The following is an 18329-nucleotide window of genomic DNA, read 5'->3' as shown; positions in this document are numbered from 1 at the left end:
TTGAGAAATCAAGCATAAGAGCTGTTAAAGGGCCAGGCCTGTTTTGATTTATGCTGGTGTAAATTGAAACTTTAATAATACCACTGAGATCTTAACTTGGCCCATCATTTCCACCCAGGGTTGACCTGGCCACATTAAAAACACAGGCAGTTTGGTGGGGCCCCATTGGTTTACAGCGGCAGCATGCTTGGGCCCATGCAGTATTTCCTATCCATGTTTTCTTTGCTATTGTTTTTACAGGACAGCTGCCATAAAATATGTGAGACATGCAATGAGATTGAGCTAATTGTGACTTTTAAAGCCTTAGAAGTGAGGAAACCCAAATGAAAGCATACCAGAGTCTTTCATATTCTTGGCTGGTTACTTCCTATGGGCCTGATATCACACATAGCACATGCACATATACACAGACACATACACACATGTATCCATACTCTCAACATGCACACAAAACCTTTAGACCTGCCCATTCCAGGCCTTGACATTCCTGCCAGCAGCACAGCAGTAAGCACCCTTCCATTGTGCCTGCCCTTACTCCTTGCCTTGTCTGTGCTTAGATTTCACCTCCACCCTTCAAGAAGTTGGGGAACTTTGTGGCAAGGGGACTTGGGACATCTTGATGGAGATGGTGGGAGGGAAGGGAAACTGTGTGAAAACTGTGCAAAGGTGAAGGAGATGGAGAAAGGGAGAAAGATCTGGACTGTATTAGTTTTCAGAGGGCCGTGCAAACATAAAGCTGCCCCGTCTTTCATCTTTCAGTGCCATCTGTCAGCGCACACAACCTGCAAGATGGTGCAGATCTGTTCATCCTTCCAGGCAGGCAGCTTTGCTCGGGGTCAGCTGGGGAGGATAGTTCAGGGCTGCCTTCCACTTGGGAGTGAAATACAGAGACTGTAAGCTGATCTGTGTGTATGTGTGTGTGTCCACTCCAGACTTCCAGTGCAACGTGCCGCTGGGGATGGAGTCTGGCAGGATCTCCAACATGCAGATCAGTGCCTCCTCCACCTACTCAGATGGGCGATGGACCCCTCAACAGAGCCGGCTCAACAGTGATGACAATGGCTGGACCCCCAATGTAGACAGCAACAAAGAGTACCTCCAGGTACACACGCTTTCCAGCCCCCTCGCCTCTTCCCCCACCAAATAGAGTGTCATGCTGTTAAACTGACCCTTGACCACAAAGGCTTGTTGAATTTTTTATTGCTTCTGTGGCTCATGGGGAGCGAGCAGCAGGGGAGCTGCAGTGCCTCCATGAAATGCAGTGGGCTGGCTCTCCCATTAGTGTGCCTGCAGGAGGGCTGACTCAGCCCGCTGTCCCTCTCCCACCCCCTCCTTCCTGCCCAAAACTTTGATGGACTTCCCAGCATACTGACAGAGACTGAGGGACCTCTGCCACTTACAAGGGCCACTGACTCCACCACTGGCCTGAGGACCAAAGTCTCCAGGGGGCACATGAAAAAACAACTAGAACTATATTTATCTCATCAGTGATGCAGGGGGAGCATGAGCAGGCTAATGTCAGGTAGGGGGCTGACAGAGCAAAGGCTTTCCCTCGGAGCTGGTTAGAGCCACAGTCTCTGTCCGCACAGGGCTTCTGGCTGTGTCACATTGCCATGAGGCATTGCTTGCTAAAGGGCACTAGGAATGGGAGGTGGTGAATGTCATTGCCTCTAGCAGACAACTCATTCTTCATTCATGGCAGTGCTACCAAGCCGGCTCTGCTGACCTTTCTCAACCCATGTTGTAAAAAAAAAAAAAAAAAAAAAAAAAAAAAAAGCCAAAAAACAAGGGAAAACCAAGAAACCAAGAACTGCAGCACTTGCTAATTGGACATTATGCGTTTATTTTCCATGGAAAAAGTCAGCCTCTGTCCTGCTTTAATGAACATGAGCTTCTGTGCAAATCCTGTTGCTTGGTCTGAGGCAGGAAGGTCCCATATGGACAGACATCAAGATCCTTAGTTACTCTTGTCCCATGGTCCTATCTGCAAGCATCCTGCTGAAGTCAGCCTGGGGACGTTTGTGCCTGTTGAAATGTGCGCCCACAGATGCAGCGATATAGACTGATATTGCAGCTTTTCATTCTTCAGAGACAGAGAGAGGAACTAACTAGCCAGCCTGGGCTCTCAGGTGGTCACCACTCTCTCTCTTGTCACTTTTTCCCCTGGAAAGGTGGACCTCCAATTCCTGACTCTGCTCACAGCCATTGCCACACAGGGTGCCATCTCGAGAGAAACCCAGAATGGCTACTATGTCCGTACCTACAAGCTGGAGGTCAGCACCAATGGGGAGGACTGGATGATGTACCGACATGGGAAAAACCACAAGGTAAAGGCCTTTTTGTCTCTTTTGCATGCACCTTGGTGAGTCTTGCAGCTGACAGGAGGGAAGACAACAGAGAGATTTTACAGGCCTGGAGGGTTTAATCTGTGAGGAACCCTTTTTCTGATGAGGGCTAAAAGACTGATGATGCTCTGAGCAGAAATAGTCCTTTCTCCTCTGCACACCAATGAGGAAAACACTATTCCTTGGAAAACCTGGCTGCGGTTGCATCTTTCGTGGTGGCGAGAGTATGTTCTTTGACTGCAAATGAAGGAGAAAATGCTTTCACAGCCTGTGTTTTGCCATACAAGATTCATTGAGCTTTTATGGCCATAGCCCCGTCTGCATGCTGGGGTTAACAATCACAAAACCACATGAAACTGTAGTTCAGGAGTTACTGAGGCCTGGAAATGAAAGGGCACAAATCCTAAGAGGGGATCGCACCATCCCAGAGAACAAAATGAACAATAAATAATGAGGAGCAATTCAGGCTGCCAGAGCTGTGGGATCTGCGCTAGCAGGCGTGGTCAGCAAGGGTGCATTGAGCCCTGGGAGCTGCTGCACGCTCTTGCTGTGTTTCTGGGAGGCACACAGAGATGGGAGCGAGGGGGAGGGAGGGTAAATATCAGTGTTCAGCCGTTCCAAGCCTTGCAGGGGCTGCTGCGTGGCCAGGGAAAGCAAGCTCGAGGTGGTCCGCATGGGAGCTTTGGCGTATATGGGGAGGGGTGTTAAGGCAGCCATGGGGCCAGGCTGGTCCTGCTCTGTCATTTGCCTTGATTGTGTGGTTGTCCCCTGGTTAAGGGCACCTCAGGAAAGCCCTTTCCTGCTCTTTTGTGGTGCCCACCAGCACTGCTGCTGCAGCTCAGGTCCTCCCTGTTTATGTGCCATAATCTGTCTGTGTGAACTCGGTGGCTGGGGTCCCACACACTTCCCCCTGCATGCACGTCCCAGCAATTTCTGCTTGCTCAGCACTTCTGTTAAATTAGCTGTCCCCTCCATTTGCTGGCACAGGCGGTGCTGGCATGAAATGCAGTAGCCTGCCTTGTCCAGGATTCATCCAGACATTTCCTTCCCTTCCGGGCCATGTGATTTCCCCTTCCCCACAAGTGTGTCTCATGGTTCAGATTCACACTGCTTCCCAGAATGAGTCCTCTGTGCAGAGGCCCCTAGCAGGGTCTCATGCCTCCAATATTTGGAGTATTTAAGCTCCTTACGTGCCAGTGAGGTGGTGTTAGTCCTATTTTAGAGGTAGGGAAATGGAGGCACAGGGCATCCCAGCACCCCATAGGAGAGTCAGCAGCTGAGCTCCCCCAGACCTAGGGCGGGCTGGCTCCGGGACTGCAGCTCATGGCAGAGCTCACATATAACCCCAATGTGGTGGCCATGTGCTGGTGTGGAGGCTCTGTGCTCTCCTAGGACCCACTGACTGCGGCAGACCTTTCTGTGAACTGGGGCCGTCTCTCCTCACCCCGGGCACCCCGTGGAAATGCATGAGTTTGAGGTCTCACTGGGACCATTTCTGCAAGTCGAGGCAGACAGGAGATTGGCAACATGCCGGGCAGAGAGATGGGCTAAATACACAGTTCAGTGTTTCAAATAACCACTGGCAATAAATTTACCTTTCAGAGTCTAACTGGGGTGGGAATCTGGCCTGGAGGGTGGTTTTAGTCACAGGGAAAAGTAGATGTCCCATCCTTGCAGTCCCAGGCATTGGACACTGGATCCTCAGCCAGGGTGGAGCAGGACAGCACAGTTGGTTTCAGTGCTGCCGGGCCAATTTACGTCGCTCCAGCAAGACCCTAAAGCCTGGCTGGTGTCAACCCAAAGCTGTCCCATAGCCACGTGAATTGCCACCATTTCAGGATTTCACCCTTGAGTTCTATCAGCTTTTTTCTGCTCTGTTTTCTCTCTTCATAAAATAGAAGAAAAATCAAACTTCTCCTTTTTTACTCCTTTATTACAGTCTCACTTCATTCCCATGTTCTGGCCTCAATTTAGCAGACACCTCCCGAGGCTGGAGGATAAGTAATTGCTTTTTGGTGGCTCGCATACCCCTTGCATCTGGGTGACTGCTTTTCCTTTCTGCTGAATGACTGGCTGCCAGCCGCCAAGCCGCAGCAGGGCTGGGGCAAAGCCCCTTGCTCATGGGCCTGGTGCCGGGGGCTCTGGCCCCACATTCCCCACCCACATTAATCCCCGCCATTCCTGCATTAGGCAAGCTCCTACAGATGTCTGTATTCAAGGTGCAGATTCCTCCCTGCGTCAGTGCGGCGCTCCGCACGGTTCAGGCTGCAACAGTGGAGTGAACCATGCCAAATAGATTTGTCAAGTCTGCCGCAGCTTGATTTGGTGCCATGAGGAGCGGGGAGGGAGAGGAGGGGGTGGACAGACAGGGACTCTCTATTCCTCTATATACATGCAGATATATATGTGTATATATATATACACATACATATATATATACACACACATACATATATATATATGCACATGCACACATAGGCATATGGGGTATATCAAGCACTGCTCTGAATTTCTGCTGGCTGTGTGGGCCAAAAGCAAAGCTCTGCCATGTTATAGGTGGGTCAGCTAACATTTACATCTTCATCAGGGAACTAAAGCAAGTGAAAACCAGCGAGTGCAGGAGAGGTGGAGGGGGGATGATTGTCTCTGCCAAGGATGGGGAGCTCTGACCCCCGCTTTCTTTCCGCTCTCTTTCACCCCCATTTCCCCTTCCTCTGGTGTTTCAGAGGAGAGTGGGACCAGGGTGTTTCCTTGTGAAACATGATGGCTCACCTTTGAGTCCCCAGCCGCTGGCACTCACGGTGAGAGAAACGGGAAAGGCAGGATGAAGCAGAGGAAAACAAAATTAATACGTGCTTGCAGCAGAGAGGGCTGGCTGGGCTGTTTCCGTGCCGAGCGCTGCTGCGTTTCTGGGGTGGGGAGGCAGTGGGAAGGCAGCGTCAGGTCTGTAGCCAGCACGAGAGGAGCCCCACACTCACACCTTCTCCTTCCTGACCCATCCCTGCCAGGCTTTCCCCCTGCCTGGCAGCCTGCTCCCCACAAAGCCCAACCCAGCACACCCCAGACATCCCCCTGTCCAGGGGGTGATGCTCTGTCCTTGCCCAGGGCATGGGACCAGGGGAGAGGCTAACCCAGTGACCTGGCTGAAGGTGCAGAGCTGTCTTCCTGTGTGTCCCCCGAGGGAAGAGAGCGGCCACCACCATGTGTTGCCCCACACCACCCCTTACTACCCACCAGCAAGTTCCCATGGGACAGGACCAAACAACCCCTGCCCCAGAAAGGCTGCTCTGACTCTTGCCCTCACTTTTGCATCCCCCTCTGTCATCCAGGGTTGATGGTCCCAGAGGTTATCTTCCAGGCATCGACCCTGGTGTGCACGCTGAGATCTTACCTAGTTGTTTGCAAACGTCTTAGAAAACAACAACTCGTTCTTGAACCCAAGGAAGGAAAAGAGCACCTGGCAGGATTTGACCTTTTGGTATTGGCCATTTTCTTCAGACAGATTCAACTATGAGGATTTTATCGGAAAACAAAGCTCTCATCCATTCTGATTCATTTCCTTCTTTGTAGGGTCTCGGGTTCCGGCTCCCGTGTGGTCTCAGCCGCTCCGTCCTAGTAACTGCAGTGATCAGCTCACGGGGATCATCTAGTGTGGCGAGGGACTGGGGGACAGGATGGGTCTCAGGATTCGGGGGGGGTTGGGACTGTGATGGGTGCTCTTGCTGCCTCCGTTGCTCTGTGTGCAAAATGGGAGGATGTGACTGAAACATTTGCTCTGAGAACCTGTAGGAGTCAATGGATGAGAAATGGCAGCAAGATCCAGCTGATGTGCATTTTCCATTTCCTACTCATTTTGATGGTTTTGTGCTTGTTATCAGCTAACCTTCCTGGGTGATATTTCAGGTGGATGCAAGAAGGCAGGCTGAATTGCTGCAAAGAGCCGAATATCTCAGCTGTGCATGGAGCTGGGGATGTCAGAGGTGTTCGGTGCTGGCAGGGAATATTGACGATGACTCTTTGGAGACCCTTGTGCCTTCCCTTAGGAGCATTCCTCTGTCCTTTCAGTTCTTAATGTCTTCTGTGTTCATTCACAGGGGGAGGGAGAGAAAAGGTTTCAGTCCTGTGGCTTCTTTATCTGGAAAACTCAGGAAAAGCTTGTATGATCAGCCAGAAGGCCACAAGTGCTTCTGCACAAAGACATCATGGTGCAGAGGGTTTGCCCAGAAGCATCCCCAGGTCCCAGCCTGCTTCTGCTGCTTTTGCAGGCAGGACAAAGACGTCCAGCTTTGGGAGAGGCAGCCTCGTGCATTCACCCGTGGTGCAGTACCAGGGGAGAATTACAGCCCTGGCTTTCCTAGCAAGGCTGCAGCTTTGTACTTCTAGGCCTGATATCTCCTTTGCAGGCTAACAGAGTGCCACTCCTTGTGTCCCTGGTGACTCCCGAATCTGAGTGGAGCCTCTCAAAGACATGGCGCTGGCAAGCCCAGCCCAGCACACTGTGCCTTGCCCAGACGGCTGTGCTTCGTTGAGTGTTGCCAAGTATCATTTTTCTTCTACCTCCTTGTTCCTGGATTTAATAAATCCAGAACTATCCACCCTCCACTCGAGCCAGAATCCTCCCACCATCAAACATGCCCCATTTTATGCTTTCCCTATCTGACAAGGAAAATAATCTCCCCTACTTTTCTCCTTCATGCTTCTCTGTCTAAATCCTGAAGCCCTAATCCTGTTAGCATGCTCTGTTCCAGGGCTCTGTCTCCACGGGAGTAACATAATCCTGCAGTAAATCTAGTGGGTCCAGAGAGACACATACATACGGACGAAGGCAGGGCTGCTGCCATCCTTGGCCTTCTCCTCTGCCTCCCCTAGCTGCTTTCTTTAGCTCCCCAAGAAATTGCATAGTGGCCAAGCAGCACAATAAATAAAGCAGGAGAGGGGTTACCTCCTGCCCCCTCTCTGACTCATTGCCTCTTCGACTTCACGGTGCTTTTTGTCTCCCTGTCCTTCACTCCCTTCACTCCAAACTGCTGTTGGCACAATGCCCATACCCACTGGAACTAATGCAGCTTCAGAAATCTCCCCATCACCCTGTGGCAGTTCTAACATGTCAGAAATACAACTTGTAAGTGTTGGTGTGGCGCTTGCATGTGTGTGCACATGGAAAACATGCCCGATCCTCCTCTAGCCTAGGCATCATCTCCCACCACTTGCTTTCTGCAGCAAATTAATTAAGCAGGTCAGCTCTCATTGATTATCAATTTAATTTTACATGTAGACCTGCCAACTGGACTAAAACGGAAGTAAACATGAAGTATATGGGGAGGGGATGGGCAGCTTTTTGATGCAGCAGTGAAAGTGAGTCCCTTGACTGCTTCTTGGAAGGTGCTTTTAATTTGTTAATGGTTTTCCCATTCGTCTTCTGGCTCTGTCACCCTTCAGCGCGTGTGCGTGTGCATGCGCGTGCGCATGTGTGCTCTCTGCTGAGTTGTATCTATCTATCTCCCTAGATCACAGCCAGCTTTTTTTTTTTCTGCTGGTGTAAATTACTGTGACTTCTTATACTTCGATGGCAATATGTTGATTTACACCATTTGAAGACTTGGCTCAAAATATGTGCTGAGTGGGATGGGAAGCAGATAGGATGGGAGGAATAGCAATGTTCTATTTTGGTAAGGGGGAAGAAATCTTTGCTTTCTTGGCACTCCCAATTTCACACATTTTCCTGCTAGTTCTTCCCATGCCGTGAGTGCTAATTTGAGGCAGGATGTAGAGCCTGTTCAAGTCAATAGGATTCTCTCCACAGTGTGCTCAGGCTCTGGGGTCAGCATTTTCAGTGCGGAGAAATCATATGCTCAGGGTCAGACCCTGGTCAGCAGCATCGGGACCTGCAGGCTCGCAATGCATTTCCACTTGGGAAGGAGACTGAAAGGCCAGGCCTGCAGGAAGACCCCGCTTCTCTAACAGCACTAGGCACCTGCCCTCTGAAAATGGCCCCTTCCTGTTACGCTGAACGGGGTGCGAAGCAATGACTGTCTATGATAATTTGGGGCTTTTCAGAAACAAGGTTCACTGGGGCAGATCCTGTCAATGTGGCTGATACTAGAGCTGGAAGTCAGGTGCCATTTCTGTCCTCATAAACTGGCAGTCCGGAGTGTCAAGGCCCCGATTCAGAGTTCCATAGCTTCTTGAATGTCATCTAGTCTGAGGAAATTACTGGGCCCCAAATCTAAAGCAGAATTGAGGTTGCTCTCCTTGGAAGCAGGTGGTTGGGACTAAGGTCGTGTAAGAGATGCTTTCAGCAATGCATGTGGTAGTGATAAAGTTTTTGGGCTCAGTCCTGCTTCTGCTTTCTGTCAAGTTTGACTTTGCAGAAGTCAGCAACAAATTACGCTGGTGTAAATTTGGATTCTGGCCCCTGATGCTCGTATGTGCGAAGTGAACTAAAAAAGAACAAAACTAGAAATATGTTAAACCAAAAAGAGCAGCAAACCTCGTCAGTGACTGTTAAACATGCTGGTCCATATGCAACCTTTGGCTCATGGAGTCTTCAAACTGCTCATTGTGGGAAGTGAAGAGAGGTTGCCAGGAGAAGACTCCCCCGGGCTTGCTGCCCCTAGGCATCTGCTGGGGCCACCATCAGGAGCCGCCCCCTGGGACAGAGGGACCTTTGGGCTGACCTGACGTGCTGCTCCTCCTGCTAAAATAGTTGCACCAGCTCAGATAAACATTTCCTGTCTTCTGGTGTTAGGTTTAGAGGTAAGGTGTTGTGTGTCAGCTTCTGTGTTGACATAAAGCTGGAGGCTTTGCTGTGGTGTGGAAATGTATCCTTTCAGCCTCTGTGTGTGTGTGTGTGTGTGTTCCCACCGGTTTACAAGACACACACACATGCATGCCTGGAGAGTGTTTCACAGTAACCACTCTTCTTATAGCTCTCCTGCTGGAAAAAAAAGGTATTTGGTGTCTGCTGAGCAAGGAAAATGATGGGAAGTGGGGTCAGACAGGATAAAATAGGATATGAAAAACACATAAACCATGCTGCATTGCTAAACGGTAGCAGCATGATATATATTCTCCAGATTAGCATTTCTGCTCAAGTTCACATCAACCCCAAATCCCAATTACCAGCCAGATTTGCAGCCAAGGCCCTCTGTGGGGTGGCTGCTCCCTGCACTGGCAGGAGTGCCGCTGTTCCAGGCTGGACAGTGATGCACAGGGGCAGACCAGAGCTGGTTGTGGTGCTGCAAACAGATGCTGTCCCTCTCTGCAAACACCCTCTTCGTGCCCTGTCGTGCTGGATCCCGGGACAAGAGCAGTAACATGTGCCATCAGCAGGCCTAGAGCAGTGGGAGGTTTATAAAATGCTTCTTAACTGCTGTTCAAGGTGAGAGACCAGGATACAGCCTCACCCCTTTTTCTGTCCTGGATCACAGGGATCTGCAGTTGAATTGTTTGACTCTTGCCTCCAACAGAAGGAGATCGGTGCCAGAGATTACACTTTCCTGCTTCACTCTGAGATAAACTTAGTGGGAGCTCCTGTGCTTAGCACGGCATATGCAGGGTAGGAGCCTGCAGAAGACCCCAGCCAACATCTATCTCGGTGCGGATGCGGCTCCTGGCTGAGATTGGAGGATGCTCTAGCCTTGTCCCAAGAGCCTGCGTTCTTGGAGGGGAAGCGGGCGATGCCTGCAACCTCGGTCTGTGAGCTTTAGTGCTTTATGCTGGGGGCAGAGAAAGGATTGAAAATTACCCTTACGTTGGTTATTTCTTCTTTTCCCCCTTTTCACTGCTATGGCTTTGCAGCCTGAAAGAGAACACAAGTATCCAGTCCTTGTCTGGCCTATTAAAATAATGGGCAAGAGAGGTGGATCTAATGTCCATCTGGTAGTTACTGATTATGGCCATCTGGTAGGGCAGCAGCCTTTTCATATTATGTTGGATCATAAACTCTCCTGAAAGGCTGTCTCTGTGTGGCGGGCTGCATGTGTGTGGGATAGGCGGGGGGAAGGGGCTGGCTGGGGCAGCAGCTTGTCACCCCAGGCAGGAGCAGCATCCTCCCTGCTCACACCGCTGCTCGCACATGTTTCCTAGTGGAACTTCGTTGCGAGGATGTGTCAGGATGTCAGCCCGTTTACCCATGGAGGGGAGGAAAGATCTCACGCAGCATTCGGGCACATCCGGCCTTTTGCATTGGAGTGGCTCTAGGTTTGGGGGCAAGCTCGAAGCAGCTGTGGCCTGATAGTCCAAGGTGCCTCGGGGTGCCGTGAGAGGCAGCAGGGCAGCAAGCTCCTGGGTATCCTGCCTGATGGGCGACTCCATCCACCATGCTGTCCTGCCAGTGGGTCAGCGCTCCCTGCCTGCCCCTGGGTGCTTGCCCTGGCCGGAGGCTGGGCCAGCCCAGAAAGCCTCTCCTCAGTTTTCCCTGCTGAGATTATTTCGGCTACTGATCTGGTTATTTCTTTCTGCCTGGAGAGGATGTAACCGTATTTGTGCCCCCTCTCCCTTGCAGACTTTTCAGGCCAATGAGGACGCCACGGAGGTGGTTCTCAACAAGATCCACAGCCCGGTGCTCACACGCTTCGTGCGCATCCGTCCCCAGAGCTGGCACAACGGCATCGCCCTGAGGCTGGAGCTGTATGGCTGCCGCATCACCGGTGAGGGTCCTCTCCTCCCCTTGGCCTCAGCCCTCCTTTCTGTCCATCTAACAGCCTGTCCCAGGGTGCTGTCGCCCACAGCTGTCATGGCTGATTAGGGTGGGAACAGTGACACTGTGAGCAGCATAGAGGCACCCATCCCAGGGACGTGCTTGGGGGGGACAGGCACCCAGGCCCCGGAGGCAAGGGAGAAGCACCCAGTGCTGGTGCTGGTGTAGTGCCCAGAGCTTAAACCTATGGGGAAAACCACAAGCACTCCCTTCAACCGCCCCAGCTGTTCATGCCCTTTCCTTTCCTGCAGATTCGCCCTGCTCCAGCTTGTTGGGAATGCTTTCCGGCCTCATCCCTGACTCACAGATCTCGGCCTCTTCCATCAGAGGCTATGACTGGTCTCCCAGCATGGCCCGCCTGGTGAGCAGCCGCTCAGGCTGGTTTCCTCGCATCCCCCAAGCCCAGCCTGGGGAGGAGTGGCTGCAGGTGGACCTTGGCATCCCGAAGAATATCAAAGGCGTCATTATTCAGGGGGCTCGTGGAGGCGACAGTGTGACCACCACCGAGTCCCGCTCCTTTGTGAAGAAGTTTAAGGTGGCCTACAGCATGGATGGAAAGGACTGGGACTTCATCCAGGACCCCAAAACAATGCAAGCCAAGGTAGGCACTGCATGGAGCAGCTGCAAAATGAGATATGTTTCTGGCTATCTTCAGTCTGCCTGATGGGTTCTTGGGAAATCAGCTGTATCTCCCCACAGAGACCTTGGGATTTTGGGTTGTCACCATGAAATCCCAGGTTGTCTCCCCTGGTCCTGCTCCTAAGCTGTACTAGAGGCTGTAGGTTCCACCTTGCCCCAGGGATGGCAATTTCCCTTCATTTCTTATTGTGGACCAGGCCTGGGGATGTGGACATCACCTTCTCGTCCTCCCAGCCCCTGCAGGTCAGAGCCCACAAGATGGTGTGTTTGATTATGTTTGTTTGACACAAACTAATTACGTATTTTAAGGGTAAAGGTGCTGCTGTTGTGGCTTGCACCTCTGGAAGAGGAAGGTGAATCACAACTTCTCTTTGGGAAATTTGCTATATCTGAAGTCCCTTTTGCCACACTGGTGTGACCCTGAAATTCCCTGTGTTTTTCTCCTATCATCAGAGTTCCCCATAATCTTTCTGCTTAGCGGTATGGGGGTGGCAGGGAGCTTGAGGAGTAAACGAATTCTCTGCTACTGCCTGTTCTGTTTTTGTGGAAACTCATCTGCTTCTGAAAATTTGGGTGGTTTAACTTTTCCTGATCCTACAAATGAGTCTTAGAAGGCCTGATGCTATCTATAGCTCTCTGTTTATTCCCCACAGACTTGAGTTCGTGCACGTAAGCTGAAAAGCAGCAGTACTTGGACTGTGAGGAAAACTGAGCGTTTACACTATCCTAGAACATGCAGTAGCGTCTTTATTTGCCAAAGGACAAATCTGATCTTATTTATATGTGAAGTTAGTGGATATTCCCCAGGCTTCCCCTGCATGGCTTGGATCAGAATCTGACCCCTGGATATTAAGCAGAGGCCAAGAGAGATTGTGCAAGTTTCTTAGAAACAGTCTGTCTGGTCCTCTTGAAACTGAGAAGGAACATCCCAATTTCTGCTCAGCTGGACTCAATGGCCTGCAGTCGGGCAGCTAAACTATTTCAAACTGTGGCTGCGTCCTGCCAGACCCAAATTATCAGGTCTGGTGGAGAGCATGTGGGATGCACACATCACTTGCCTTCTCTCTCCCTCTCTCTCTCTCTCTCTCTCTCTGTAGCTTTTTGAAGGCAACATTCACTATGATATCCCTGAAGTCCGGAGGTTTGACCCTGTTCCTGCCCAGTACGTCCGAGTGCACCCAGAGAGGTGGTCCCCAGCAGGAATAGGAATGCGCCTGGAGGTGCTGGGCTGCGACTGGACAGGTAGGAGCCCCTGTGCCTCTGCCCACTGGCTCCATCGGAGTTGTGGCAGGCACTAAACCAGCAAGGTGCAAGTGTAAGGTTATTTCTTTCCCTGCTGTCCCATCTCAGGGCCATGCCATTGCAGGGAGACTGCAGCCATGAAGGTAGGACCTGCAGTGTGGCCTGACCCCATCTTTTTGCTTCCACCTTAAGAGAGCTGGCCTTGATGCAGAATGTAGCAGCAATGTTTGGACCCCAATCCAAGCTTTCACAGAGCCCCATGCAGGATTTGTCCCCAACTCCCTTCCCCCCCTTTCAGATCTTTTATCTGGATGTTTTGCAGGCTTTCCCAGTCTCTGTGTTAGATAACATTTGGGCTTTTTAATTCAAATGGATAAGACAAAGAGTAGGAAGAGAAGCAGACGTACAGAAGAGGGGTGCAGTGACCAGTACAGGTATCTTGAACTGCCCCAATAAGGCTTTGCTGTAAAAACAACTGTCTGTCTCTCATTGAACCCCATGTGGAAATCCTATTGCAGACAAGGTTGGGCATTTAACTCTACGACATATCTACAACACCCCTAAGAACAGGGAAGTTTGTTCACTTTTGCCCACCTGTTTTTCACAAGTGGTATGCCTTGCAGCCACCATTGTTTTTAACACAGAGGTGAAAACTGTCTAACACACTCACTGGGATCAGTAGAGATTGTGCCTCTGACCCTCTTGAGGCTCAGTGATGATTGATTGCTCCATGGTTCCATGCCCAAAAGCCAAAAATGCACCCAACAGCTCATTGGGTCTGATGCTAGCTTTTCAGTGCCAGGGGCTAGTTGACCCTTTTTTTAATCTATTTTGGTTTTTAATAATCTGCTTAAATCTGAATCTGGTTTCCAGATGTCAGTGATAAAGAGGTATGATTTCCATTTTATAAACACATCTGTAGAAGGCATTTTCTTGTAAGAATTCCCATTCAAGGAAGCTTAAAAGACACAGAGATTTTTTCCGCCCTTTTGTGGAGTCTTTACTACCTTTTCCTCCTGTGATGTGCTGTGAGATGCATTACAAACAGTTAACAGCAAATCACGCAACACATGTACACACAGTTAATAATGATCATTTGTCACCTTTGAAGTCAATATCAAATCTCCCCCTGGACTTGGAATCCATTGTAAATGATCTAAACTTCAAATCAAGATTAGATCTTAATTTAAATCTTACAATATCTTTGGGATGTTGTAGGAAAAGCAGGTGCCATGGTTTTCATGCAAGCAGTGGGAGCTGAGGCTCTGTGCAGAAGTGGTCGGGCAGCTCCCACATCGCAGCTTCCTGCAGCTCCCAGGAGTCTCCAGCTGCCAGATCTGTGCAGACCATTGCTGGCTGGCGCATCACAGTGCTGCATCACTGCCGCAAAGGGAGGCAGTCACACAAGACCTCTGACCACGTACATGTCAGCCCCTCCATTGCACTCCTCCAAATTGGAGATAAGAGGCATTTGGTATCCTCAACTTCTTGGGCTATTTTTGGTCCAAATTTTCTTTTACAGCTATGTCCACGCTCAGTTTCAGTATCAGCAGCAACAGCCCATGTTTTTTCCAGGCAGGGTGCTTTATGGTCATTTCCCAGTGTGGCTGTCTAATCATTTGCACATTGTAATGTTTAAAACTCAACTGCCAAGTCATAAATATTCGTAGCTTTATTGATCTACAGGCATTCAGCTTTGTAATCAGAGCAGGGTTTGTAATCTTGTGGATTCACCATGTTATAGAAAGCATTTATATCCCTGATGCAACCTGGGGAGCAGAGATAGCCCATAGCATTATCTGCATGCTAAATCCAGGCTGGCTACATGCAGCAGTCCTTGACAATGCCAGGATACGACCCTCCTTTGCTAGGAGGACCCAGGCACGCTACAGAACTGGCTGTGAAAACCCAGGCAATTGCATTTGCTTGGGAACAAGATTAAGAGATGGATTAAAACAAGCTGATTGAAAATGTTTTCGAGTGAGGGCCTAAGCCCATGTGTACCTTGCCCAGCTGTTTCTATTTCTTATCAGCAACGAGCATCTTAATTACTGAGTCAAACAGGTAACTTAACAGCAACTGGGCTCACAAACTAGTTGGCTAGTAACTCAAAAATTGGGAAGCAGGCAGTCAGCAATTGGCTTCTTTCAAAGACCTGCCAAAATTTTTCCTCTGAAAAGTGGAGATTGATGAATGTTCACTTGCAGCTGGTTTTCTCTCCTTTGAAGTTCCAAACATCTGGTTTCAATTGCTCAGTGACTTTGCATTTTGATCAGTAGTTACCACCAGTTGCACAGACACTTGCTGGGCCAGGGAGAGCAAAAGCGAGCAAGCAAGACCTCTTTTTCACTTTTCATTTCACACATCACGTTGTCCTCCCTGCTATTTTCATTATCTCTTGTAACCATCGTGTTGTGGCTCTGCCATGGTAACTGATTTTTCAAGATACATTTCTGCAGCTTGTCCAGGGCAGTGCAACACTGTTGATTTACATCCGCTCAGCATCTGTGTCCCGTATGGGACTTGGCTTTCAAGGTCCTTCCACATTGTCACATTTCAGCTATAAATCTCAATATACAAGAACAACAACCTAAAAAAATGTACCAGCTCCAAATAACTTGCATCTTTTGATATGTTGCCTTCACCTGCTGCTTTTTTTTTTCTTTTTTTTATGACATTTTTCTGTGCCTGGCTGCTTGCAATTTGCTTCTTGGTTGCATTTGGAGTTTTATGGGGTTGTAACAAATTTGAACTTACAAATTAAAAGACTTGGAGGTTCTTTGGTATTTTATCCTGAACAAAAGACAGCCACTGTAAAAAAAAAAAAAAAAAAAAAAAGTAAAAAACCCCTGAGAGGTTATGTGCAACATGTTTAATAACAGGAAAATAAAAGGGCAGAAAGGAGCCTATGGAAAATATTCAATGTATTTAGCCATTTCCTCCTGCTTCTGGCTTTATTAAATGATATCCTGAAGGGTGCTGACAAAGAAACAATCACACATAACTGAGCAAAGCAGCCTCTTTTTAAAAGTGGATAGAATCAAGCCTGCTGTACTCCAGTTAACACACCCGTAAAAGAAGAGACTGCTGGAACCTAATGTCATTTACTGTTGATCTTAATATCCTTCTCTTTCTTGCTTAAATTTCCCCTGACACCTGCCTGGAGGTTGTTTCACACGGGCCATGTTGGAGAGAGGGAAATTGGACAGAGACCCTTTGAAAGCGTAGTCAGGAGCCTGGAGTGTGAAACCAGATGCTTTCTGCAGCGAGCCAGAGCGCACTATGGGATCCTCTGGGCCCATTTGCGGTTACGTCATTTGTGGGCTTGAGTGACTTGGTTTATAAATTGGCACAATTGGTGGGAATGTTGTATGTGTTTTTTAACGTGTCATACGCCTTTATGAAAGAAAAAGACATTCTGCCTGTGATCTCTCTTATCCAGTAATGACAGCTAAGCGGATTGCCAGCACCAGTGTAGATTAAAAAATTAAGAGAAAAAGTAGCATGTATGTCTAGAGAAGAGCCTTGTCCAATGGGAACTCTAAATCAAAGGAACTCCCATATGGAAACAGCCAGTTCACTTGAAGTTCAAACCATGCTGACATTTGTAGCACGTGGAAATTTCATGGTATTCTTGTTCTATCTCTTCCTGCCATTATGAGAACATGAGAAAAAGATTTTTTGCTTTGTTTCCTCCTGCCTGGGCTTTTTGTACTGTCTATTGCAAATAGCATCTCTACTCCATTTTTTTCAGATGTAAAGCCCACTGCAGAGACGCTAGTGCCCACTTTGAAGAGTGAAGAGACCACCATCCCATACCCAACTGATGAAGAGGCAACCGAGTGTGGTGATAGCTGTGGAGAAGAGGAGGGTATGTATCAGAGCAGCACATCTTTATCTCAATAAACGATGGGTTAAGAGCTAAGCAAATACTCTTATCTTCCTATTAGCTCCTATACATGGGGCTGATTCCTGGAAAGCTTAGAGTAATATTATTAGTGATAGGCTAAGATAAAAAAAAAAAACCAAACAAAACCTGCCAAAATCTGATAGGTTATATCAAGGAAGGATGCAAGAGCAAGAGATAGCAGCTAATTCAGTCCCTAGGGCACGAGACTTGAAGAGCTGCTCTCCCAGCTTCCTTACATGACCTGAAGAAACTCACTTAGTGCCCTGTTTAGAGCCACCTCTGTTCCAGATCCCCTTGGCTGGGTGTCATAAATTCAGAAGGTGATTCAGGGGAGAGATTCAGACTGCCTGGTATGCAGGGCTCCTTTTGCAGAGGTCACAACTGTGGGATTAAATCACGACATGTAGAGAAGGCTGATGTCCTGAACACCTATCTGTTGAGGAACATATTCCCTAATACCAGCTGCTTAAAATTTAGGAGAACAGTCTGGGCTCCTTGTGCAGGCAGCAGAGAGAGAGGAACACTAACTACAGGCCAGAGTTTGTCCTCCCAGTCTTAGGTGGCTGTCAGATGTACAGGGAATGGTTTGGTATCTGTGACGCTTGCCTGCCTCTTCTGACTATAGAAGAGGCTGAATGTTAGTTTAGACTACATGCTGTGCTTGTTAAGAGCCAGTGCTGGAGGGGACTAATCTTCTTTGCCTCAGATCCCTACCTGTAAAAGCAGACATCATACTCTTCTGCTCCTTGAAAGGGGGATGTGAGCATCTAAAGCTTGTAAAATATCCAGATTAAGTGAAGAGGGCTTGGCAGAGCTGTGCAGGGTTAGCTGTACAGTGCAGTGTACAGGAGATGCACACCCCTGGGCATGACAGCAGAGCCTGGGCCTCAGCACTGGGGTTGGAGCATTTACACAAGGACTTCAACAAGAAATCTCATGAGGAAAAGCTATCCTTTGAGATAGCTCCAAGGACTTCTGTCACTTCAGCTTCCAGTCTCAGAGAAAAATTAATGGGTTTTAAAATTAATAAAATTTAAAAAGAACATTAATTGTTTTTTTCACACCTCCCATCAGGATTCTGACGTAGTTTAGTTCTGGAAATGCAAGTTGTAGCAGTAGCTCAAAGGGCCTGAGTCTCGTTGCTTTGCCTCAGTGATAAGCCTGTGCAACCCTGCTACCATTGAGGCACTTGGGAAACTGCCAAGAGGAAATTTAGGCCAGTAATAGTCACTGCAACAACGCGATTCCTGGGTGCAGTCCAGGGCAAGAGAGTGAGCAGAGTATGCCGTGGAGCATGGAACCAGCCTCCCCGTCAGCTTCCCTTAGATTTAGCAACAATTTTCATTCTCATACTCCATAAACAATGAGTGTTTTTCTCTGGACAATCAGATTTATGACAGCCAAAGAGAAACAATGCTGCTCTCCAGGGTATGAGATTAGATTGGAATAAAAGGATCCATGATCTGCATTGTTTTATTTCAGAGTGGGAGCA

General features: G+C 48.9%; 1 protein-coding gene across 6 annotated transcripts in view; it reads left to right on the top strand.

Moving 5' to 3' along the window:
- Nucleotides 1–18329, top strand: part of NRP2 (neuropilin 2) — a 91015-nt gene that overhangs the window by 36053 nt on the left and 36633 nt on the right. For all 6 annotated transcript variants that reach the window (XM_030018098.2, XM_030018099.2, XM_030018097.2 and 3 more), the window contains exons 6-11: nt 933–1102; nt 2172–2327; nt 10852–10996; nt 11298–11647; nt 12783–12927; nt 16682–16798. In XM_030018098.2, coding sequence (XP_029873958.1) covers nt 933–1102; nt 2172–2327; nt 10852–10996; nt 11298–11647; nt 12783–12927; nt 16682–16798 — 1083 coding nt within the window. The remainder of the gene's footprint in view (nt 1–932; nt 1103–2171; nt 2328–10851; nt 10997–11297; nt 11648–12782; nt 12928–16681; nt 16799–18329) is intronic.

This window comes from Aquila chrysaetos, chromosome 6, assembly GCF_900496995.4.
Source record: "Aquila chrysaetos chrysaetos chromosome 6, bAquChr1.4, whole genome shotgun sequence".
Classification (NCBI taxonomy): Eukaryota; Metazoa; Chordata; class Aves; order Accipitriformes; family Accipitridae; genus Aquila; species Aquila chrysaetos.
This window is presented reverse-complemented; position numbering and strand designations above follow the sequence as displayed.